The following is a 19,214-nucleotide window of genomic DNA, read 5'->3' as shown; positions in this document are numbered from 1 at the left end:
GTCTGACCAACTGTCTGTCTTCATGGCTTTCCCTCTGTTGACTTGACAGGTCCGCCAGCCTGTCTATTTGTATTTCAGTTTGTCTTCCCCGTGTGAGTGAGAATCGGGTGAAACTGGGTGAGGATGTCTGGTGGAGCAGAGAAAATTCCTGATGCATGACCCCTCCCTCTCAGGCTTGGATGGCGAGCTGTCAGTCGGCCAGTTCATTGTTTGGATTTTGTGGATGACATCAGCCCTGTGCTGTGCAGATTCAGGGTGAGGAGGTGCTTTACTGGATTAACAACACTTCTTCTCCTGCCACCAAAGGCCATGACCACTGCACGTTAGGAGCAGATTATCATTCAATCTACTACGCACAGAACTCAGGCCTCCGGGACATAAAAGCATATTCGAAAGGGCACATGCTGAGCCTTTGCATGCAAATCTGTTCTGAGAAACATCCTGTACTTTAGTTCTCCTTATTGTTCATCCATAATTATAATTTCCAGAATATCTGAATGCCTATAATAAGCTTCTATTGATGTAATATTTTTTCCAAAGCCTCCCATGACGAAACAAATATGGACTCAGCCTAATCCTCCTTAAACAAAGCTGAGTATTACAAATCTGTTACATGACTGGTGACATGAACTAGTGCCATTCAGTAAAGTAAAAGTCACATCAGGCCAGCTGCAATGAAAAGAAGTTTTCAGAAGGCCATATTCAAGAATGGGGTCAAATTTAATTAAGACAAGCTTTCTGATGACTTTGTTCACACATTCAACTCAAGCCAAAATTCCAGTTGACTGTGTAACTTGAACCCAAAGAGTAAACTGAGGTTGGAATGGTCTCAGATGCTTGTATCAGAGCGCCAGACCCAAGAAGGCCAACCCCTTCATGTTAAAAAAAAAAAAAAAGAAATAGAAATGTTGTGGGAATAGAAAATGCATTTCCAAGATTTGTCAGAGAGAAATCCTTTAAAGAGAATTCTGAAGGGCTATTAAAGTAAACAGGGGTTGGCTTGGCATGGCCTTGGTTGAAAGATCTGCTGACATGAAAATTGTGGTTTTGTGGTTCACCCACAGCAGATGAAGCAGCAACAAGACTGCATGTCTCAGACTGGGGCTGCAGCTAGCTATAATTTTCATTATCAATTCATCATTTAGTTAATTAAATGTTAAAAAACTGTAAAAATATTCTCAGCATGACTTCCCAGAGCCAACCAATAGTCCCAAAACCCAAGACTCTTCATTTATTATTATAAATGACATTACTGCCTGAAAAACGACTAAAACAATTAAAATCGATTATGAGAACTGTAGGTGATTCATTTTCTTTTGATTTACTAATCAATTAAAAGACTGCTCATTGGGACTCTATCTCAGATGTTACAGAAGGGCTACTGTGGATCGCTACATGAGCACCACAAAATAAAACAGCATGCACAAAAATGCATAGGCATAATAAGGAGGCATGATACTGATGGAATGCAGGAGTGGAAACACACTCGCAGTGCAGTGTTTGACACCTATATGTCCTTTTTCTACATGTTTTCTTTTGTGACTCCAAAGCAACTTGCACTGAGGAGGACAAACACCAGAATGGTAAGCTGTAGAGTCTCTAGAGTTGACTCCTTGTGTATTTTAGGTAAGCTTAGAGTGGGTGCACCAAATGAAGTGTTGCAAGGTTAACCCAAACAAAAGCAAACTTGACCAGACTTTTCTCTGCAAAAGCTCCAGTCTCTACTGAAGCTTTAATGATGTTGGGGGGGGGGGTTACAGTCTCAGCAGAGTTCCTATTCATGCCTGCAATGTGATGAGCGATCAACATTTAATGAATGGAACAATTAACTCTAACATGTACAGAGGTCAAAAAGCAGCAATTAGCGCAATGAACTCCAGCCTTCCGCAATGAGCATGTCTGAATTGATCCACTAATGACAAGTTTGACTGGCTGCAGTGCCATTTGGACAGAACTGATAAGGTCAGCATAACCTTCTCTTACAGAAAACACAGCAAAAAGTGAACAACATAGAAAGGGTGACCTATTCCTGACTCATGTTAACATAAAACACATTTGTGTTACAATGTGCCGGAACCATTAAATGTTCTGTAAATGCTTATAATGCTGCACGTGGCAAACCACACAAGACAAAAGTATACCTACCACATGCTGGCACTGCTCTTATAAAAAAAAGAAAGTGTGTGCAATACTCAGTACGTGTGCTAGTGTGTTTCGCGTAGGCGTGTTTGAGGAATGTAGTAACTGCCAGGTAATTAGGGTTCACACTCAGGTATGTAGAGCTGCGGGGAGGCGGGAGCAAGAGACAGACAGACAGACACTGAGTGAGTTTAGTATGGCTCAATCCCCTGCCAGGCACAGCCACTACAAAAGCACTCAGGTAGGGACATATCGACATTGGTGTGGTCTCATGATCAAAGCTTTCAGCGCAGCCCTGCCCTCATGCCTTGGAAATGGACCAATTAAGGATGAGGGGGAGTTGAGAGTTAGGTTGTGCTATGTTCCATACACCAAGCTGGCAGCAGCTTCAGACGAGGTAATTATACACACTCTGCCTGTCTGTCTCTCTAACACTCATATTCACTGCTATCATGCCTCAGTCATCTCTCTACACCCTTACATTATATCCCTTAAACACAGTCCAAGATAATGCGGGCCGACATGAGCCAAACTGTAGCTACATGTAGGACAAGTAAGCTCTGTTGTAGGTAGTAGTGCTTTAACCCTCCCAAAAGTGCTCGACACATTAAGAAATCCTCCACCGAGTAGCAGGTAATGTGAAGAGGACTTGCAACATCTCCGCCCTCATCATTCTGCTTTATGGAGTTTTCTTGATCCCCCTGTGCATTCCAAAGAGCAGTTTAATTGTTCATCATAGTCTTCTTTGCAAAGAGGATTATTTCATCCAGTTGGTGCCGTATCTGGGAACAGGGCCTGAGAAAGATGACTAGAATGTGCTTTGTCTCCTTTTAAGAAGAGCAAAGTTATGCCAATGAAAAGAAGTTTTGGTTTGTTTTTTGTTTTTTTTAACACATCTCATGCACACACTAGCAGATAACTAGTGCTATAACAGTCAGAATTCTATTATTTGCTTAGTTGATTCATAAGAAGTTAAACACCTGCAATTTTGACAATCACTTTACAGTTAAATTAATTTAGCAAATGATAATGCAAAACATTTGATGGGTTCAGCCATGTGAGGTTGTGCTGAATTTTTCCATTTTATATCACTGTTAAATGAATAGCTTTGGGTTTTGAACCGCTGGTCAGACAAAACAAGCAATCAAGATGATGCTTCAATGCACGCATATCAAATGATCGAAATCAATCGATCCTGGAAATTATTATTAGCTGTAGCCCTACAGATGATGCAAGATTACATTTAACCTTCTATAGGTGGTTGATAAAATATGGCTTGACCCTTATAGATTAATCTTACACACTGCTGATCTGACCCTTTCAGCACAATGAATTCCATTTTGCTGAAATAACACTGTATGACAGAGCTGCTTAACCAAATAGCTTGAGCAATATTTAAACTCTATGGAGCCATGTATTGCTGATAGAATTATAGCATTATGCAATAATCTCGCCATCCATGTCTGCCACTGAAGCCAGCAAAACACTGTGAGTCAGAGATTACAGAACAAACGTATGGTCTGACATCTCCTGGTCTCCACCTCCTAACTTTTAACAAATGCGTTTAGTATGAACCCAGTACACAGAAGCATGGGAGTCAGAAGTAATTAGCCTTCTCGGACTAGAGGTCACATATGACTACCTGTGGCAATACGGCAAAACCAATCCCGCAGATGAACAACAGCAATCCTGCAGCGCCTGTAAAGTAAAACAACAATGTATGGTTGTGTATGTCTAACAAGTTGTCTTTAATGATCCCCCTCAGAGTAATCACTGCAAGCGCAGTAATGAGTCTGTGCTGCACGGAGACGTAGAGAGAGGGAAAACATGTTCATATGTTTTGATTTGCAATCTGGATCCTGACACAGACAGATGCTCAGGCCTGCTCTCTTGTCACTCTCCATCCTGTGGGGGCACATGATATCTTCATTTTCCTCCATCTCCATTGGTCAAAGAGGACAACAGGGTCATTGTTGTGTACATGGGGTGTATGCTATTATCACGATGGGATCTCTTTGTTACAGCACAGTTTTTTTGGAAAAAATCAAGCTGATGTCTTTGCGTTTTGCATTGGCCAGCAGTGAGTGCGCGCTGGTGAACAAATGTGTTAAAAACAAATATGTTTACAGCAGCAAGTGAACATTTAGCTTCATTGTTTGTTGTTGCTGAAAAGGAATCTGTCTTCTGTGCATTGAAACATAAAATATAGCCGTCAGTTAAAAGACCTGATTTCAAAAATACTAAAGGTTCTTTTTTTCCCAGACGTCAAAATATAACTTCATATGGAAATAAAATATATTTCTATTCAACTTGGGTCATACCTATTGATGGGTTTCCTGTATGACTATTTCACCTTACAACTGAAAACACAAACTAAATATACTGAACTGACAAGATTACAGTTATAACACATACCAGCAACATGCCTGTCCAATGACTAATGTAAGACACCAAGTAAAACAAAAAAAAAAAGATATTTCAGTACTGATAACAGCCTGCACTCGCTCCTAATGCAGATACTGTGTGGTCACATGTAGAAAGGCTGTCAGAAAGCTGCTGAAACCTTGGACCAGAATAGCTCTGATAATGTATCTGTCATGAATGTGTGTCATCAGGACCTGTTCCCCACACACACTATGGAAAATGAAATGACTACTGGCTGCCTGGGCTGCTTTATTTAAAGCTGTTACCATGACTGCATGTGAAACATGTATACTGTAGCTCACATATGTTATTTAAATACATTACAGTGTATCTCCAAAGGCTCAAGGGAATGACAGCGATAATGTCATGAGTATAAATGACATTTTTCAACATGAAATAAATGTATAAATGTTAACATTATCATGGTTGACAAGTCCTGCTAATGAGTGGAGAGAAAGCTCAGGGAACTTTGGTTGAATTGTAAGTTTGAGCCCTGTGAAATGTCATCATTCCAACCAAGTTTGCATGTCCAGGGGAGCACAGTCCAGTACAGCACCGTAGGAGTGAGGCCCTCTCTCCCCCTCCTGCTGAAACGAGAGAGCCAGCTGCAAATACAGCACAAATGTTGCTTTCCCACATTTGCACAAGCTCCCAGGAGATGAGTGGTCAAATCTTCCTTAGGGAGAGGCAGACAGAAACTCCCTCACTACATCACAAAACCACCCAGTGAATGGTTATGTCATTGCAGTGATAGCATTAGAGAAAATACTTAATGATGCTCCTTTTCCAGTTATTGTTTTTGGACTAACAGGAGCACAGATGTGCAAATTGTCTCATGAATTATTGCACACACTAGTTCTCGCAGATGCAAAAACAATCACATGCACTCGAAACGATCGACTGTATCAAATGTAAGGTTTGAATCTGACACTAATTAGCTTTGGCAGCCAACAGGGAACCAGAGGGGTGTGTGGTCTATTTCATTGCCTCTGCTGAGATCAGCTTTGTATTTTAGACCAACAGGCCAAAAGCAGTGGGGTCAAAGGTCAATGTGACAGCCATCAGTCCTCATCACACCCAGATGCTCTTCAAAGGGCTAAATACTGGTACTCATAGTTCATGCTTAACACAGATGGCTTAAAAGGCCCTAAACACGGGTTGTTTACAAAAAGAGACACTGAGTGAGTGTATATGTCACTTTTTCCATCTGATGGGAATGTGATCCATCCCTTCTCAGTGCTCCATATAACCCTGCTTTTGTAAACAGCAGCTGACTTTGCTAATTGACTTTCTCTCTAGTCTCAGGACAATAGAAGCTGGTCCTTGACTTCTTTATGACTTCCCTTTATGAGTCCTTGGTTGATAATGCCCTCAAGAAGCCCTTAATAAAGGCTAAGCAAACAGAGCTTTCAGCAGAACGCGTGGAAAACTCTCAGGCAGCTGTGAGAGGCTCTCTCCCTCCTTATGGCAAAATTCCAGCTCTATAGCATGGGACAAAAATGAAGAGGATATTTGCCAAAAAACATAAGCTAAATGAAAAGCTCATGAAAAGCCTTCACTGGAGTGTTCCACTGAGGCAATGAAAAAGCTCTTAGTTTAGCCATATAACAACATGAAATAATGGCTTTCAGTTCAAGTAGCTTTCACATTGTAACAATATACCATACATCACATGCATACGTAATGGAAACCACTATGGTCTAAATACATAAACAGCAACTTGGATGGAAATCTGTGTCATTGCGATATTTTCAACCAAATTCCATCTAGCCTGTAAATATGTAGATTTTGAAAACTTTGATTTCCAACACAATTTGTTTTTCACACCAGAAATATTTTATCTGAAACTGCTCAAATTATTTTTCACACAGCAGCACTGGAAGTTGTCTAATAAGCCTGAGAGCCCTCAACACCCACAGCAGGCTGACCCACAGAGGGTCATCTTCTACAAAAACCCAATTTCCTGCTTGGTGAGAGTGCTGGGACATTAATCAAGATGAAAGGACTGAAACAGGAAGTGAGGTGAGTGTTTGGCATGTAAGGTGATGAACTTCCTTTTATTTCTGCTAGAGAAAGCTAATAACACAGGCAGTTAAAAGCTGCTTTTCCATCTGTTTTACCGCCTGACAGACACAACACCTCCGCGTGTCCGCTGCATTTCTTGCATTCTTAAGGCCGGCTAAGCTGGAGGCCTCCCATGATTCCCACCCACCACATTTGATCAGCTGTTCTGTGGGAGTCAGAGAAAGGCCTTGAACATATAACTTGCCAAAGTGGTGCTGGAGACACTGACTCCCCCCCACCCAAACACCCACCAGACCTCTCAAAAACAATGTGCCCATCTATTTACAACCCTTTCCCTCTCTGCGTGACACCCTGGTTTATATCACAGAGTCATCGGCACAATGCTGGACACTTGCCTCTGCAGCCCGTTTCAATAGACGGAAATTGGTAACACAAAACACACCAGTAGTGAAAGGACATGTGGCTCCATCAGCTTCCATACAAACAATGGAGAATCTCCCAGCTTTAAAGCTTCTACTTCCTCCTGAAACACAGCACTAACAATGGGGCGCTATTATGACTGTGTCTGCCGTTTCCAGGACCAGTCTCTGGATGAGACCAGGATGAGAGCACATTTTCAAATTGTGTGGCGCTGAGTAGAATTAAGCACAAGAGGCATTTCACTGATAAGATGAAAAGCTGAAAACTCCCTACAAATCACTGGCACAAAAAGGTAATAGGAAAGGAACAGATTGGGGAAGAGAAATGAATGTAAAAATAGAATAACTATCGCGCTTGCTTATTCAGTGTATTTATGTGGCAACTACAAAACCCTTTAACTTTACCTACATTGTACCTAAAGGAAAATGCATCTTGCAGCCAGGTGAAAGACATAACAAACAGGTATGAACCTAAAACATAGCAGATTACACAATGTAGAAAACATAGACCTTACAAGGTTGTGAACAACATAGACACCTCTCTGAAAATCAGATTTATGACGCAGTTTCATCCTAAAGAATAACCATAACTCTACCACTGCAGTGCATTAAGCAACAGGCAAACCAGCAGGACCATCTTCCCTACTTGTATTGTTCCCTGATGGGAGATGCAGAAATGTGCAGCCTGTGGCATGAACATTTGTTCGCATCATAAAAAATAATATTCTGTCTCATACAAGAGGTCTCTGTGGCCTTGATAAGAATCATGGGTATTTATTACACACAACAGATTCCTTTCAGTGCATTGCATGATAATAACAATCTAGTGCACACTCATATAGACTTCTGAATTCCTTCTTTTTTTTTTTTTGATTAACGACAAACAATGGTGACAAAGCCAGCGACAAAGACACAAACAGAGGGCTCTGAGACCACAGTCTATGAAAACCCCAGCGTATTGAGAGCACAGAGGACAGTTTAAACGTGGATGGAGATCTTGGTTATACTAAACAATGAACGTCCCTTGAGACCGACATTGTGTGTCCTGTAATTGCCCCGAGTCTGCCTCTCTGGTCTCAGTCTCCGCTGGGGGTGACATCTCATCTCAAAGGCAGAGAAAGGAGAGATATCCACAGACCAATCACAGCCCAGTTAGTCAAACCTCCATCAACTGGTCACAGCTCCATCTCCTACACTCCTCTCACTCCTCCTGGGGAGAAAAGCACTGGGGTGAAGCCAATTCCAAACTACAGGGTTACATGCGCGCACGCACACACACACACACACACACACACACACACACAGACGAGAGAGACAGAGAGAGACAGACAGACAGAGAAAGACCTTGACCTGCTCATTCCCCTCCAAAGGCTCAATGCCAAAGCCTTGGCTCTAAATAAATACAGCTTTCAAAGGGAGAGATAGTTTAACCCTCTGGAACCAACACTTTGTTTCAGCCCTGGTTTGACAGATAATCCCTCACAAATCCAAAATCTCTATGGGATTCACAGTTAGCCAAAGAGGCAGAAATATACAGACAGACAAAAACAGCTTACAAAACATGCAAATGTTGAAATCAAAGCTGGTGTCAGTTTGAAAAGCTAATTGGGAAGCAAGCAAGTACTGGACAGGGTAAAAGATAAATGTCTGTGTTGTACAAAGTGTATAATAATACACAAAGTTACATAGAGTCACAAATGAATAATGCTACGTGAGCATCATATTTTCAGCATCCATTTCAACTGGAGGGGCAGGTGAGACTGAAAAGCGGCTGTGTTGAAAAGTGTGTTTGAATATTAAACACACTTTTAATGCAACTGACACACAGGGCCATAACCAGGGTTTTAATAAATAGGTTTAGGTCTAGTGTGATCCCCCGCTCCAAAACCTTTTGGTGGGAAATGTGAATACTCGCATTTCACATAATTACTCAATCCTTGGGCTCATTCAAGTACTGAAAAGAAGATAACAAACTGGTCCTAGATGAGCTGAATCAAATGTGCCAATTCCAGCCTCCACAAAGAACATTTCCTGAAGGGATCACTAACCCTGGAGCACTATAGGACTTGATTTATAGTTCCCTGGATAATAATGCAACAAATATCAGTGTTGTTGAATTAAGACAATAGAAGTCCCAGTTTTCAGCTTAAATTCAGCTGTGAAATCACGCAGATATACAAAGAAAAGGATTGGTTTGGGTTGTTCCGCTGACAGGCTAACAAACCCACTTTTGCTCTAGAATGTTATTATCCTTTAAAATTGCAGGGTTGTAAACAAAACTGCAAGTTACTCTACATCCCCTGAAAGGACGTGACCCCCACCCCCACCCTCTGCCCCTCAATGGCTTGCAGACACATCATTCAAAAGCCTCCTCGTACGTAAACAAGCAGTCATTCTGCGGAACCCCTCTTAGCTGGTCAGGCATATGATTCAGACACTTCTGAAGAAAGGTCATCATCAGTCCTGTGAAAACAAGAGGCCCTCTCAGTCCGGCTCCTCACAGGACTATGATGAGCTGTTCTGTTTTTGCAAGGACTAAGAAGGGTAAGCTTATCCAGCTGGGCACTCTTCATTCACCGCCACGTACAGCCCCTCGCTCATTCATTACAGCAAAGAGCCACGGCTTATGTGCTTGAGGGCCTGGCTGATCCACCCACACAGAATGCTGAGGCAAGTCATCGGACAGGTGAGGTCAGTGTAGATTAATAATCAGAGTGTAAATCTGTTTTTTCCCCTGCAGGAAATCACAGACAGGGTGAAAGCTCCTCAGGATCTCGCTCTCTGCTTATTGATCTGCAGCTACTCCATTCCCATCATTCACTGTGACGGCAACCGCTCACACTTCTGCAAAGTGCGGCAGGGCTGGGAAACGTGCAGGCATCGCACTGGCATTTACCTACGTGGCTCAGCTTCTCGCCTTATTTTGATGTGGAACACACCAGTGAAACATGCCCTTTACAAAGAATGACAATGAGCCTTAAACCAAATGATGGATGATGTGGAGCAGGTGACAGCCCCTTTTGTTCCATGTAACACCTCAGACACACTGCAAAAACAACCATGTCAGCAAATCATTCCTGCTATATTTGCTCTAAAACAAAAACAACAACTATGTTCTCTCCAGCGTAAAAGATTTGTCCAGCTAAAAATCAATAAATGTAATCAATTTCTCAAACATTTTTCTAACCATACTTGATAAAATTGTGTCCATTCTTACAGAAAAATAAAATTTCTAGAGAGGCTTTGTGCATACATTTCAAAGCGATCATCAAACCAAATGACTACATAAATTGGATCACTTTACTGTGTATGAGTATTGTGCTGAATGCTTTCCATCAGTTTGTCATGAGTGACTGGCAGGTGGGGTCTCTTCTGTGTCACGTGACTGTCATGACCTGCGTCTGACCAGGTTCCTCTTACCTTATTAGAGTAGGGCGGCTTGGCGAGGTTGATGCCATCTCTGATAAGCTTATCTCTGATCATGATCTTCAGCTTCAGCTTGGGGTAAATCACCAGCTCTCTCCTGTTGCCCAGCGTCAGGTTCCTCTGCGCGCCCATATACCCACCGTTGCGCCCAATCCGGTCACTGTTGGGCTCCGTCCACGACCTGGATCCCCGCAGTTTGGACTCATACTGGTCCACCATGTGACTGGTATAGATCTCTGCTGCGGGTGGCACCGGCTCCAGGGTGAAGTACAGTCCACTGGCCGTCTCTTGGGCTTCCTCTTTCAGCCTCCTCACCGCGTCGTGAATCCTCTGCCTATGGTGAGGGATGTAGACGCCGATGGCATCCAGGTCAGGGTCTCCTATTTGTTTGCAAACCTCCAGGTCGTCATACCCATTATCCACAAAGGACTCGACATACTGGGCAAGCTGAAGGGTCTTAAGCCACTCGTAGACGATGACAGGTCCGTTGCTTGTCATTTTGGCTCTTGCCAGATAGGCTACAACTACAAGAGGACACAAAAGTGACGGCTACTTTCCCGTTCGGCGTTTCAAACGCATTATAAGCTTGTTAACAATAACAATAACAATATGTGCTTTCGCCGAGCACTGGGTGAGTAAAGATAACTGGATTAAACAATTTTTGGAACATCCATGCCATAGGTTTAGTCCGCGGCGTTTTAAGACATTACGACAGATCCGTGAGTGAATGAACGGCTGAGCCTGACACAGTCGGTGTGACTGTAACACCTGTCAATATTTACAAATGAAGATCACTTCGGTTTCACTTCGCTTTCAAATCCCAAATGTCATTTAAACATCAATTTTTCTCACTGCCTGACTTAAAATGCGCACTCAGTTCCAATAATTCACCTTCATTAAACAAACAGGGAAGCAGTTCCCTCAAACTATTGTCATTCAAATAGCTGCTCGATCAGATTTCGTCCGTTACGCACGGCAACTGCTGCGTCTTCAAAAAACAGAAGCGTTCTCACGGCTTATCCTCCTTCCTGTAAGTCCTTCGTAATGCCGAACGGCAACGCGTTGAAGAAATAAATCCAAATAAAGTCAAACGAGCTTTAAAAAAATGACACAAAGTCCGCCGCAGACGTTTGACGGCGACCGCACAGTTCAGCGTCCAACCGCACAGTCTACGCGTAGTCCGGTTCCTCCAGCCGGCACATCACTACACTGGAACTGCAGCCAAGAGCCAACATGCTCACTGCCGCTCCTCTACGGTCCACGCCCCCCAAAATTTCACTGTACCCATTTAAAAATAGTGATGCGAATCCCCCACTCTCCGAACTTGTCACGCCGACTCGGGGCGTGCAGTGGGTCACCAGGTTCCCACCTACTTGGTGAAAGTTGGTCCGGAAAGGAAAGCAAGTGTTAAACCTGTCGCACAGCGGAATATCTGAACTGCTGGGGTTGTGTCACGTTATTATCCCCCTACGATGTGATTCCGTTCACCGCACCTCTCCCTCAGTGTCTCTCATGCACACTCTTTCTCACTCATTCAGCACTTCCACCGTTTGGCTTCTCAACACGCATGAGCTCCCTCTATGTGGAAAACGGGGAACTGAAGACTTTGCAGCACTGGAGCTGATGTAATGGGAGAAACAGAGGTACAACTCGTCCATCTATCCATTATCTGTATGGTCAGACATTTCATGCAATTCCTTTTTGACTTTACAACACTGAAGGGCAAGTGGAGTCCAACTGTCTGCATCACACTGCACCACTGGATGCCGTCATCATTAAGTACAAGACAAGTCAAACTGTCTGGCAAAACAGAGGGAGACTCAGAGCCACAGAGAACTGAGAGAATAACACTTTCAGAAATAAGTCCTGTCCACTCTGTCCAAATGGATGCCAATTCAGCCGATGCTGATGCATGCTTTATCAAATGTGAGCTGACAGCTTGTTAGGGGTCGGTTTGATACAATCACCATCTCGGCTCCGGGCTGGAAGTAATTTGCCTCAGCCCATTATGACATGCGGCAGGGCTGGAGAACAAACACGCCAGTCGTGGAGGAGTGGGCATGCATGTCAAACAGCCTCCTTTTGGAGACGTCACATCAGAAACATGCCAAAAATGCCTGTTAGAATGTCAGAGGAAGAGGTACGTGCCAGTGTAGATCCCTCATCACGGTCCCAGTTCAATCAAACTCAAGTTAGTTGACATTTCCAGCGATTTACCTGTCTGCGGCCGTCAATGCAATAACTCAGAAATGCTCCATCATCCCTCATTCTTTGTAAACCTTCATATAAAGTACTGACAGGAGGAGGTAATCGTGAATAGAGTGTGGTATGATGCATTAAAGCTTGTACTTGGAGTGGAATCCGTAATGAATATTCAGCAACTTTGGAGATAAACCCACAGCATCTGTTTATAAACTGTAGCGATTCAGTGTTTGTTGGTACTGCTGACATATAATGTGACCTTCATTACAATACACACAATATCACTGTATGGAAATAAAACAAAAGTAAAAAGAGAAATCAAGGCAATAATATCAGTGCTAAAATGTCAGAGTAGGTAGACTGAATGCCAGGGATAATGTAAAGACGAATAAACCCTTGATGATTAGCACAAGTTTAAAAACACTGATATTACCCTTTGACATTCACTTTGAACACAAACTTATTAGTCTTTTATTCCCAGCTCGTATATAGGATTAAAACCCCCACAGCTCTACCCTCAGGATTGTTCTGGCAAAGGCATGTCATTAGATCGGTTACAGGAGCAGGGGATTATGGGAGTAAAGTGACAGATGGAACCAGAAGACTGGTGCTCTCTACGGTGGGTGGACTCTGAGAGCGAACTGGCAGTGCCAGGATTGCTGTGTTTCCACTCTGCTGCCCTGGGCCATGGAGTGCGACCAGCGGGTGCAGCAAGAGGCAAGGGTGGCAACCTAACACAAGTTACTAACAGACAGAAAGACACAGGACTGTTTGAATGTGCGAATATCATCGGAAAATATTCACTGTTCACACTGGTGACTGCTACTTCCTGAATATGTATGCATGTATGCTAGTTTGAGAAAAATGTAATTATATTATAATAAACGTTATAAATAGACACTAATTTAATTAGTTTTTTGTAGCTTGTGGTCGCTGAAACAAAGCAATGCCAGCTTGCACACTCTTGTCACTGGTTGTCTACCAGTTGTGACCATTTCAACCACAGACTACCACAGAGTAAGGTGAGGAGTTGTGAAGTAAACACATTTAATAACACACATGAAAAAAATTTAATATTAGAGGGAAGTCCCAAAAGATAGATGTTACATATTCATATACTGTCCAATGAACCTAAAGCCAACGATATAAACAAAAAAGCTGAAAAGTATGATATTTGAGCATCTTAACCCACAAATATTTGGTATTTTGTCTCAGCAAAGGACTTCAAAGATTAAATCAATCACAGCTCTTCTTTAATAATTCTCTGTAGATGAATGCGATTTTATGAGTAATGTTTTAGGACTGAATGCTTTTCTACATATGATTTTCAGTTCAGCACACCAGCTTAATTTAAGTGCAACATCACGTCTGTTGATATTACGCAAGTGTTAGTACTGTATTATTGCTTTGTAGTGACATAAAAAGGCAGTCTACGCCCATTTCAAGCAAGAGAACCATTGCTCTTTCCACTGAGTGTTGGAGCATTGCCCTGGGGCCACAGGGCTGCTGCCACATCAATAACACCTCAATAACCACCCCTTAATAAAATCTGAAATAGACAGCCCCAGAGCATTAGCACTGGTAAAAATGAATATATGGCAGTGAGAGCGCACATTAGTATCAGATCCGGTAAATAGGCAGCTTTGACTGTGTTGATTGAAAGTGTGCGACTGCGGCAGGTTGAGGGAAGAAAAGCTCCAGTAGACACAGCTGGAAGGTGAGAGGAGCTCAACACAGCCAGACAGACAACAGCAGCTCTGCTGACAGCCAGGCTCGCTCTCTATGCTAATAGTCTGAGCTGTTCTCTCTGAAAGGCAAGACTTGGGTATTAGGAGGTGGGGACTTTTGCCGAGGCTGTAACCATGGTGCCACCTGAGAGGACCAAATCTACCCTTGAATTATATGCATTAAAGTTTCATTAAAACCATATAACTACATAGAGTGCACTATAGACCTATACACAAAGCATGTTTCGCATGGATGATTGTTACTGACACACAGCACACTCACACTGTCAAGTGATGGCATGGTTTGCAAAATGTAAGGCCACAAAGGAGAGACAGGCCGAAATAAATCAAAAACTCTCACAGCGTACCGAACGAGTCTACCACCATAGCACAACAATCACGTGCCCCCCACCTCCTCCTTTATTTTTGCTGTGTGAAATTTTAGAGTCTCTTTTGCTTCAGACGTCTAGGCTGCACCTCTCAAGACCTCAATTTTGAAATCCTCTGAAGCAGAGAATGGCTTCTGTCCACCTAGATGCAGAGGCACCATGAAGGTCATGGATGTTGGTTTCTAGGTCGAGGCTGTCGTGGGGTGGCTATCTGTCAACTCCGGATAGATATGTAGACTCTTCTCCCAGCAACACAGCCAGAGTGCATACAGAAAACAAATCACAGTTCATGCTTTGAGCCGAATGTGGTGCTGTGGTAGATCCAGCAATTCAGCCATTTCTGACCACCATTCCTGCCAAGATTTAGTGTCAGGTTTTCATTGCTCCAAAGGACTATTAAACACAAATGTATAATGTAAAAGCGAGTGTGTATAAAGCTGTATATAGCAATAAACTTTACTTTAAGTCAAATGTATTAATCCTTTTGCCATGTCAAAATCTTCAAATCTTGAACTCCCTCTCTTTTTGTTACACAAGTAAGGGTTGGCGGGAGATGATTCTTCAGGAACAGCCAAGCCTACAGGAAACAATCTGAGAGTGAGCTGATGATTGCCTGTGATTACACCATATCACATTCGGCTTCATCACGAATCCCAGGTAGCATTTCAGTCTTCCTCAGTACACAAGTTTCTCATGATGAGAAAAAATAAAACTGAAAAGGAGTTCTCAAAATTGTACACTGAACACAAGAAAAAATTGAGGAGGAGAAGAAAAACTAAAACTTTCAGGGAAAAGTATTATGATGAGTAGTTTTGCGGTGAACCTGACCAGAATCAACATGAATAAAAAACCGCACTGTTTATTGTACTTGGATGCAATTAACGGCAAAACCTAAACTGACGTATTTTCACAGGCTTAAAAATGAAGGAGCTCTCCCTGGAGGTCGGTGGTCCGGGGCATCTAGTGGATTCTTTTTCAGGCTTTTGGCATCTTAAGCGGAGAGAGAAGGAAAGAGCTTGATCTGTCTTTATGCGCTTTTAATTACAGCGGCTGGCTGGGCTGCAACCTCCAGAGACCAGAGGTGAAGCAAGCACGTCAGGACCAGCTGCCGCTGCAATGGCGGCTCAATATCAACCTAAACATCCCCAAACCCACAGGGAGGAGGAGGAGGGTGGCAGCTCAGGGTTAATGCAAGGATCACATGTCTAAGCATATCAGCCACAGACAGCTGGCAATCACCAGACAGAATCTGTCAGTGAGGACAACAGGTCAGTGGTCTATGTTAGCATTCCCCCAGGAGCAATAAAAGTGATGCCATCAATCAAACTATTACTCCGAGGTGCAGTTGGAGCCAACTTCTCAACTTCTGCAGGGGTCTGGTTCAATAAGAGCTGCAGGTGGTGATGGACGGACCCCCCGATCAGACAGTAGTGGTGATTACCTTCAGTGGAGTTCAGTTGTTTTTAAATCAACTCCTACTCCTGCAACTTGGACCGCGCTGCCTTTTCAACTCAGAACAGGACTAGGACGAGCCTTGCAGCCATGAATAATTGAAAAAAAAAAAAATCTGCAGAACAGCAATACAGATCTTTGTCTTTGCTTACTGACTGCACAGAACAGAAAGTCTTTGGCATCCTGTTTTATCCCCTCACAACCTGATTATAAACTGGCAGCATACATTAATAGCTGTAAGCCCTTCCCAAGGAACAAAACAGGAGGCACATAAAAGAGAGGAAGTTTGTTCAATGCAAGTGCAGAGACACACTACAATAAACACACTGCTAATTAAAATCACTCCTGGTATGAACCAGTACTTAAAATTAATTGTATTTATTGTGCCGAGAATTAAAAACTCACATGGCTGGCTAATGAGCTGAAAACACTGAGACAAACACAGACAGAAATTGCTTTCATAACAGGTAATACATTAAATATCTTTATATGGGTCAGACTGTCTTCAAACATTGTGTACTTCCGCTAACCTTTTTTTTTTGAACTGTGTTAAGAAGCAAAACAGAAAATGCCAAAAATCCCACAATTCCTGCAAACCAAGGAACCTAAGTAACTAAGCTGCTGCTTTGTAGTCCTAATCTGTTATCATGGAAACCCAGGCTTTACCAAAGAGAGAATTATAAAGCAATATGACTCCTGTTATTGCCTTTGGCAGCACTTTAATAAGACCCAGCTAACCTGTGACCTGAGTTCGCAGCAGTCGAGGTAGTTGTAGGAGAGGTTTGGTGACTCAAAGGTCATCGACATGCTCGCAGGAACTACCATTTAATTCCCAGTGAGCTGTGCTGATATGCCATCATGGTGAGCCAGGGTTCATGTAATTAGTATGGACAGCCATGCACCAACCAAGCACAGCAGCATAAGTGGATTATGTATATATGCAAATTTTTGACATGGCCACTGGCAATTTGAGACATGCAACTGTGAGCTGTGTTATACTGTTAATGTGGGGCATGTTTCTCTTTCACTTGTACTAAATTCTTGGTGAGCATTTTCACGCACACGGACAAATAGTCGTTTATGGTTATGGCCAATTAAAAACACAGAGGTATGTGCATAATATTTATTTGTTATATAATATACACACCTTCCCTTTCTCCCCCTCCTCTCATACACAATCTCCAAAAACCTGTTACACAGCCATGGACCTATTGCTGGCTGCCCACTGATGAAATATGAATACCCTCTCCTCAGCTGCCTTTAATTACAGATATACTGATAATAATAGCAGGATCAGGGTCTGTCTAGAGGCCGGCTTGGGGATCTTTGACAGGAGCTATTGACCAAATTCAATCCCAACCAGCCACATCACTCTGTGATCAACGACCAACCTCAGAGCACAATGGCACCCGGAGGTATAAGGTTTAGCTGCCAGAGCGGACGGCAGGCTGACAGACAGCTGCTGAACTGAGCATTCAGGAGATCTCTTAAGGATTGCTTCATTGCTGAGGACAGATGAATTGCACCAGACAACTAACAAAATCATGTGAGACAATAACAGACAAGGCGATAGAGAGACATAAAGCAGCTAGGAAAAAAAAAAAGACTTGTGAAATGATATCAGTATGTCAGTCCCTTGCGTGTATTTGTGTGTGTGTGTGTGTGTGTGTGTGTGCGTGTGTGTGCGTGTGTGTGTGTGCGTGCTAAAGGGAAGGTTTCCAGCTGATGATAAATGAAGCGTCATGTGACTTGAGAGAATGTTTTATAACAATTCCCTCAGCAAAGCAGTCATGCAGAAAGCCCAATTAATAAAGATTAGCTCCTTTTTTTTGCAGACCTCGTTTTCCTTCTTAATTAAAACAAGGTGGCTGAAAATGAATGAATCATTGAGTAGATATGTGAAACAGAATAAGAACAGAAACTTCCCAATAATGACTGATAGCACAAAAAAGAACCTAACAAGTACTATTTCTTGACAAACACACACTCACCCCAACAGACTCACAATATTCAAGATACTGAATGTTTCTCAGGAAAAAATGAAACCAAAACTGGATTTCTGAAATGTGCTTTATGATCTAAATAAAATAGAGAAATGTGAAGTTATTTACATTTACAGCGTTTCCACTTGGATTTTTACGTTGCCTGGAGTTGAGAGAAGGCACTATGCAGTTTCTGTACCTCAGGAGGACTGAAGACAAAAGAGCAATTAGACGTGGTGGCCACAGAGTCTCACTGCAATAAATTTAGTCTCAAATGGAAGGGAAGATGATGGCTGGAAGCCCAGGTTTGTTAACATGTTATATTAATGAATAGGGCTCTGGGCATTTGACCTATCTACCAGGTCTTCAGGGTCTATTTAATGGTGTGTTGATGGAAGAAAACCACACCATACAGGACATGGCTAAATCTCTTCAGTTGTGGACAAAAGGCGATTGTTTGCTGAAACTAATTAAACAATTGAATGAAATCCCTGCCATCTTAGAATATATGAACCTTAGTTCATGCACAAGTCCATGACACGTGAAAAGCAATGTGAAAGACGAGGTAAAGTAAATGGGTTATCGAACACAAGGTTCAATGGCTGTATTAATCTCAGCAGCGCCTCAGAGAAGACGGATGGAAAGAATAAAAGGTCCATTTTTCATTAGGAGTCATTATGGGTGACAATGATGGCTGTGGATGAGGATTCCATCACAACACAAATGATTTCCCAACAAGGGCATAACGCATCAATCAGGTCCAATGTCTGACTATGAGCTCGGCCTCAGGACGGCGGCCTCATCTGCTGTGGTACACTGCTGGCATTTTACTTCATATTAAAAGAAAAAAAAGACTCGAGAAAGAAATATGAGGTCATTTCAAGAAACGTCTTGAGCATGAAAAGCCCCATCTTCCAATGTCAAGTCCAAAGTGTATTTTCCCATATAATCACCGTCAGTGGCACAAAACTTCTTCTTATACTGGGAATTTGATGTCAAAACTGAAGTAATATAAGGTTTATTATGATA

At 42.6% G+C, this 19,214-nt stretch overlaps 1 protein-coding gene across 9 annotated transcripts in view; it reads right to left on the bottom strand.

Annotated features, from left to right (window-relative positions):
• sash1a (SAM and SH3 domain containing 1a) overlaps positions 1–19,214 on the bottom strand; it is a 216,826-nt gene that overhangs the window by 140,020 nt on the left and 57,592 nt on the right. For 4 of the 9 annotated variants that reach the window (XM_046372526.1, XM_046372527.1, XM_046372528.1 and 1 more), the window contains exon 1: positions 10,428–11,931. The exons of 3 other annotated variants lie outside the window; for them this stretch is intronic. In XM_046372526.1, coding sequence (XP_046228482.1) covers positions 10,428–10,931 — 504 coding nt within the window. In that variant the 5' untranslated portion in view covers positions 10,932–11,931. Of the gene's footprint in view, positions 1–10,427; positions 11,933–19,214 lie in introns of those variants that run through there. 2 more of the 9 variants (XM_046372529.1, XM_046372538.1) reach the window with 2 other exon arrangements.

This window comes from Scatophagus argus, chromosome 19 (genome assembly GCF_020382885.2).
Source record: "Scatophagus argus isolate fScaArg1 chromosome 19, fScaArg1.pri, whole genome shotgun sequence".
In the NCBI taxonomy this organism is placed as follows: Eukaryota; Metazoa; Chordata; class Actinopteri; family Scatophagidae; genus Scatophagus; species Scatophagus argus.
This window is presented reverse-complemented; position numbering and strand designations above follow the sequence as displayed.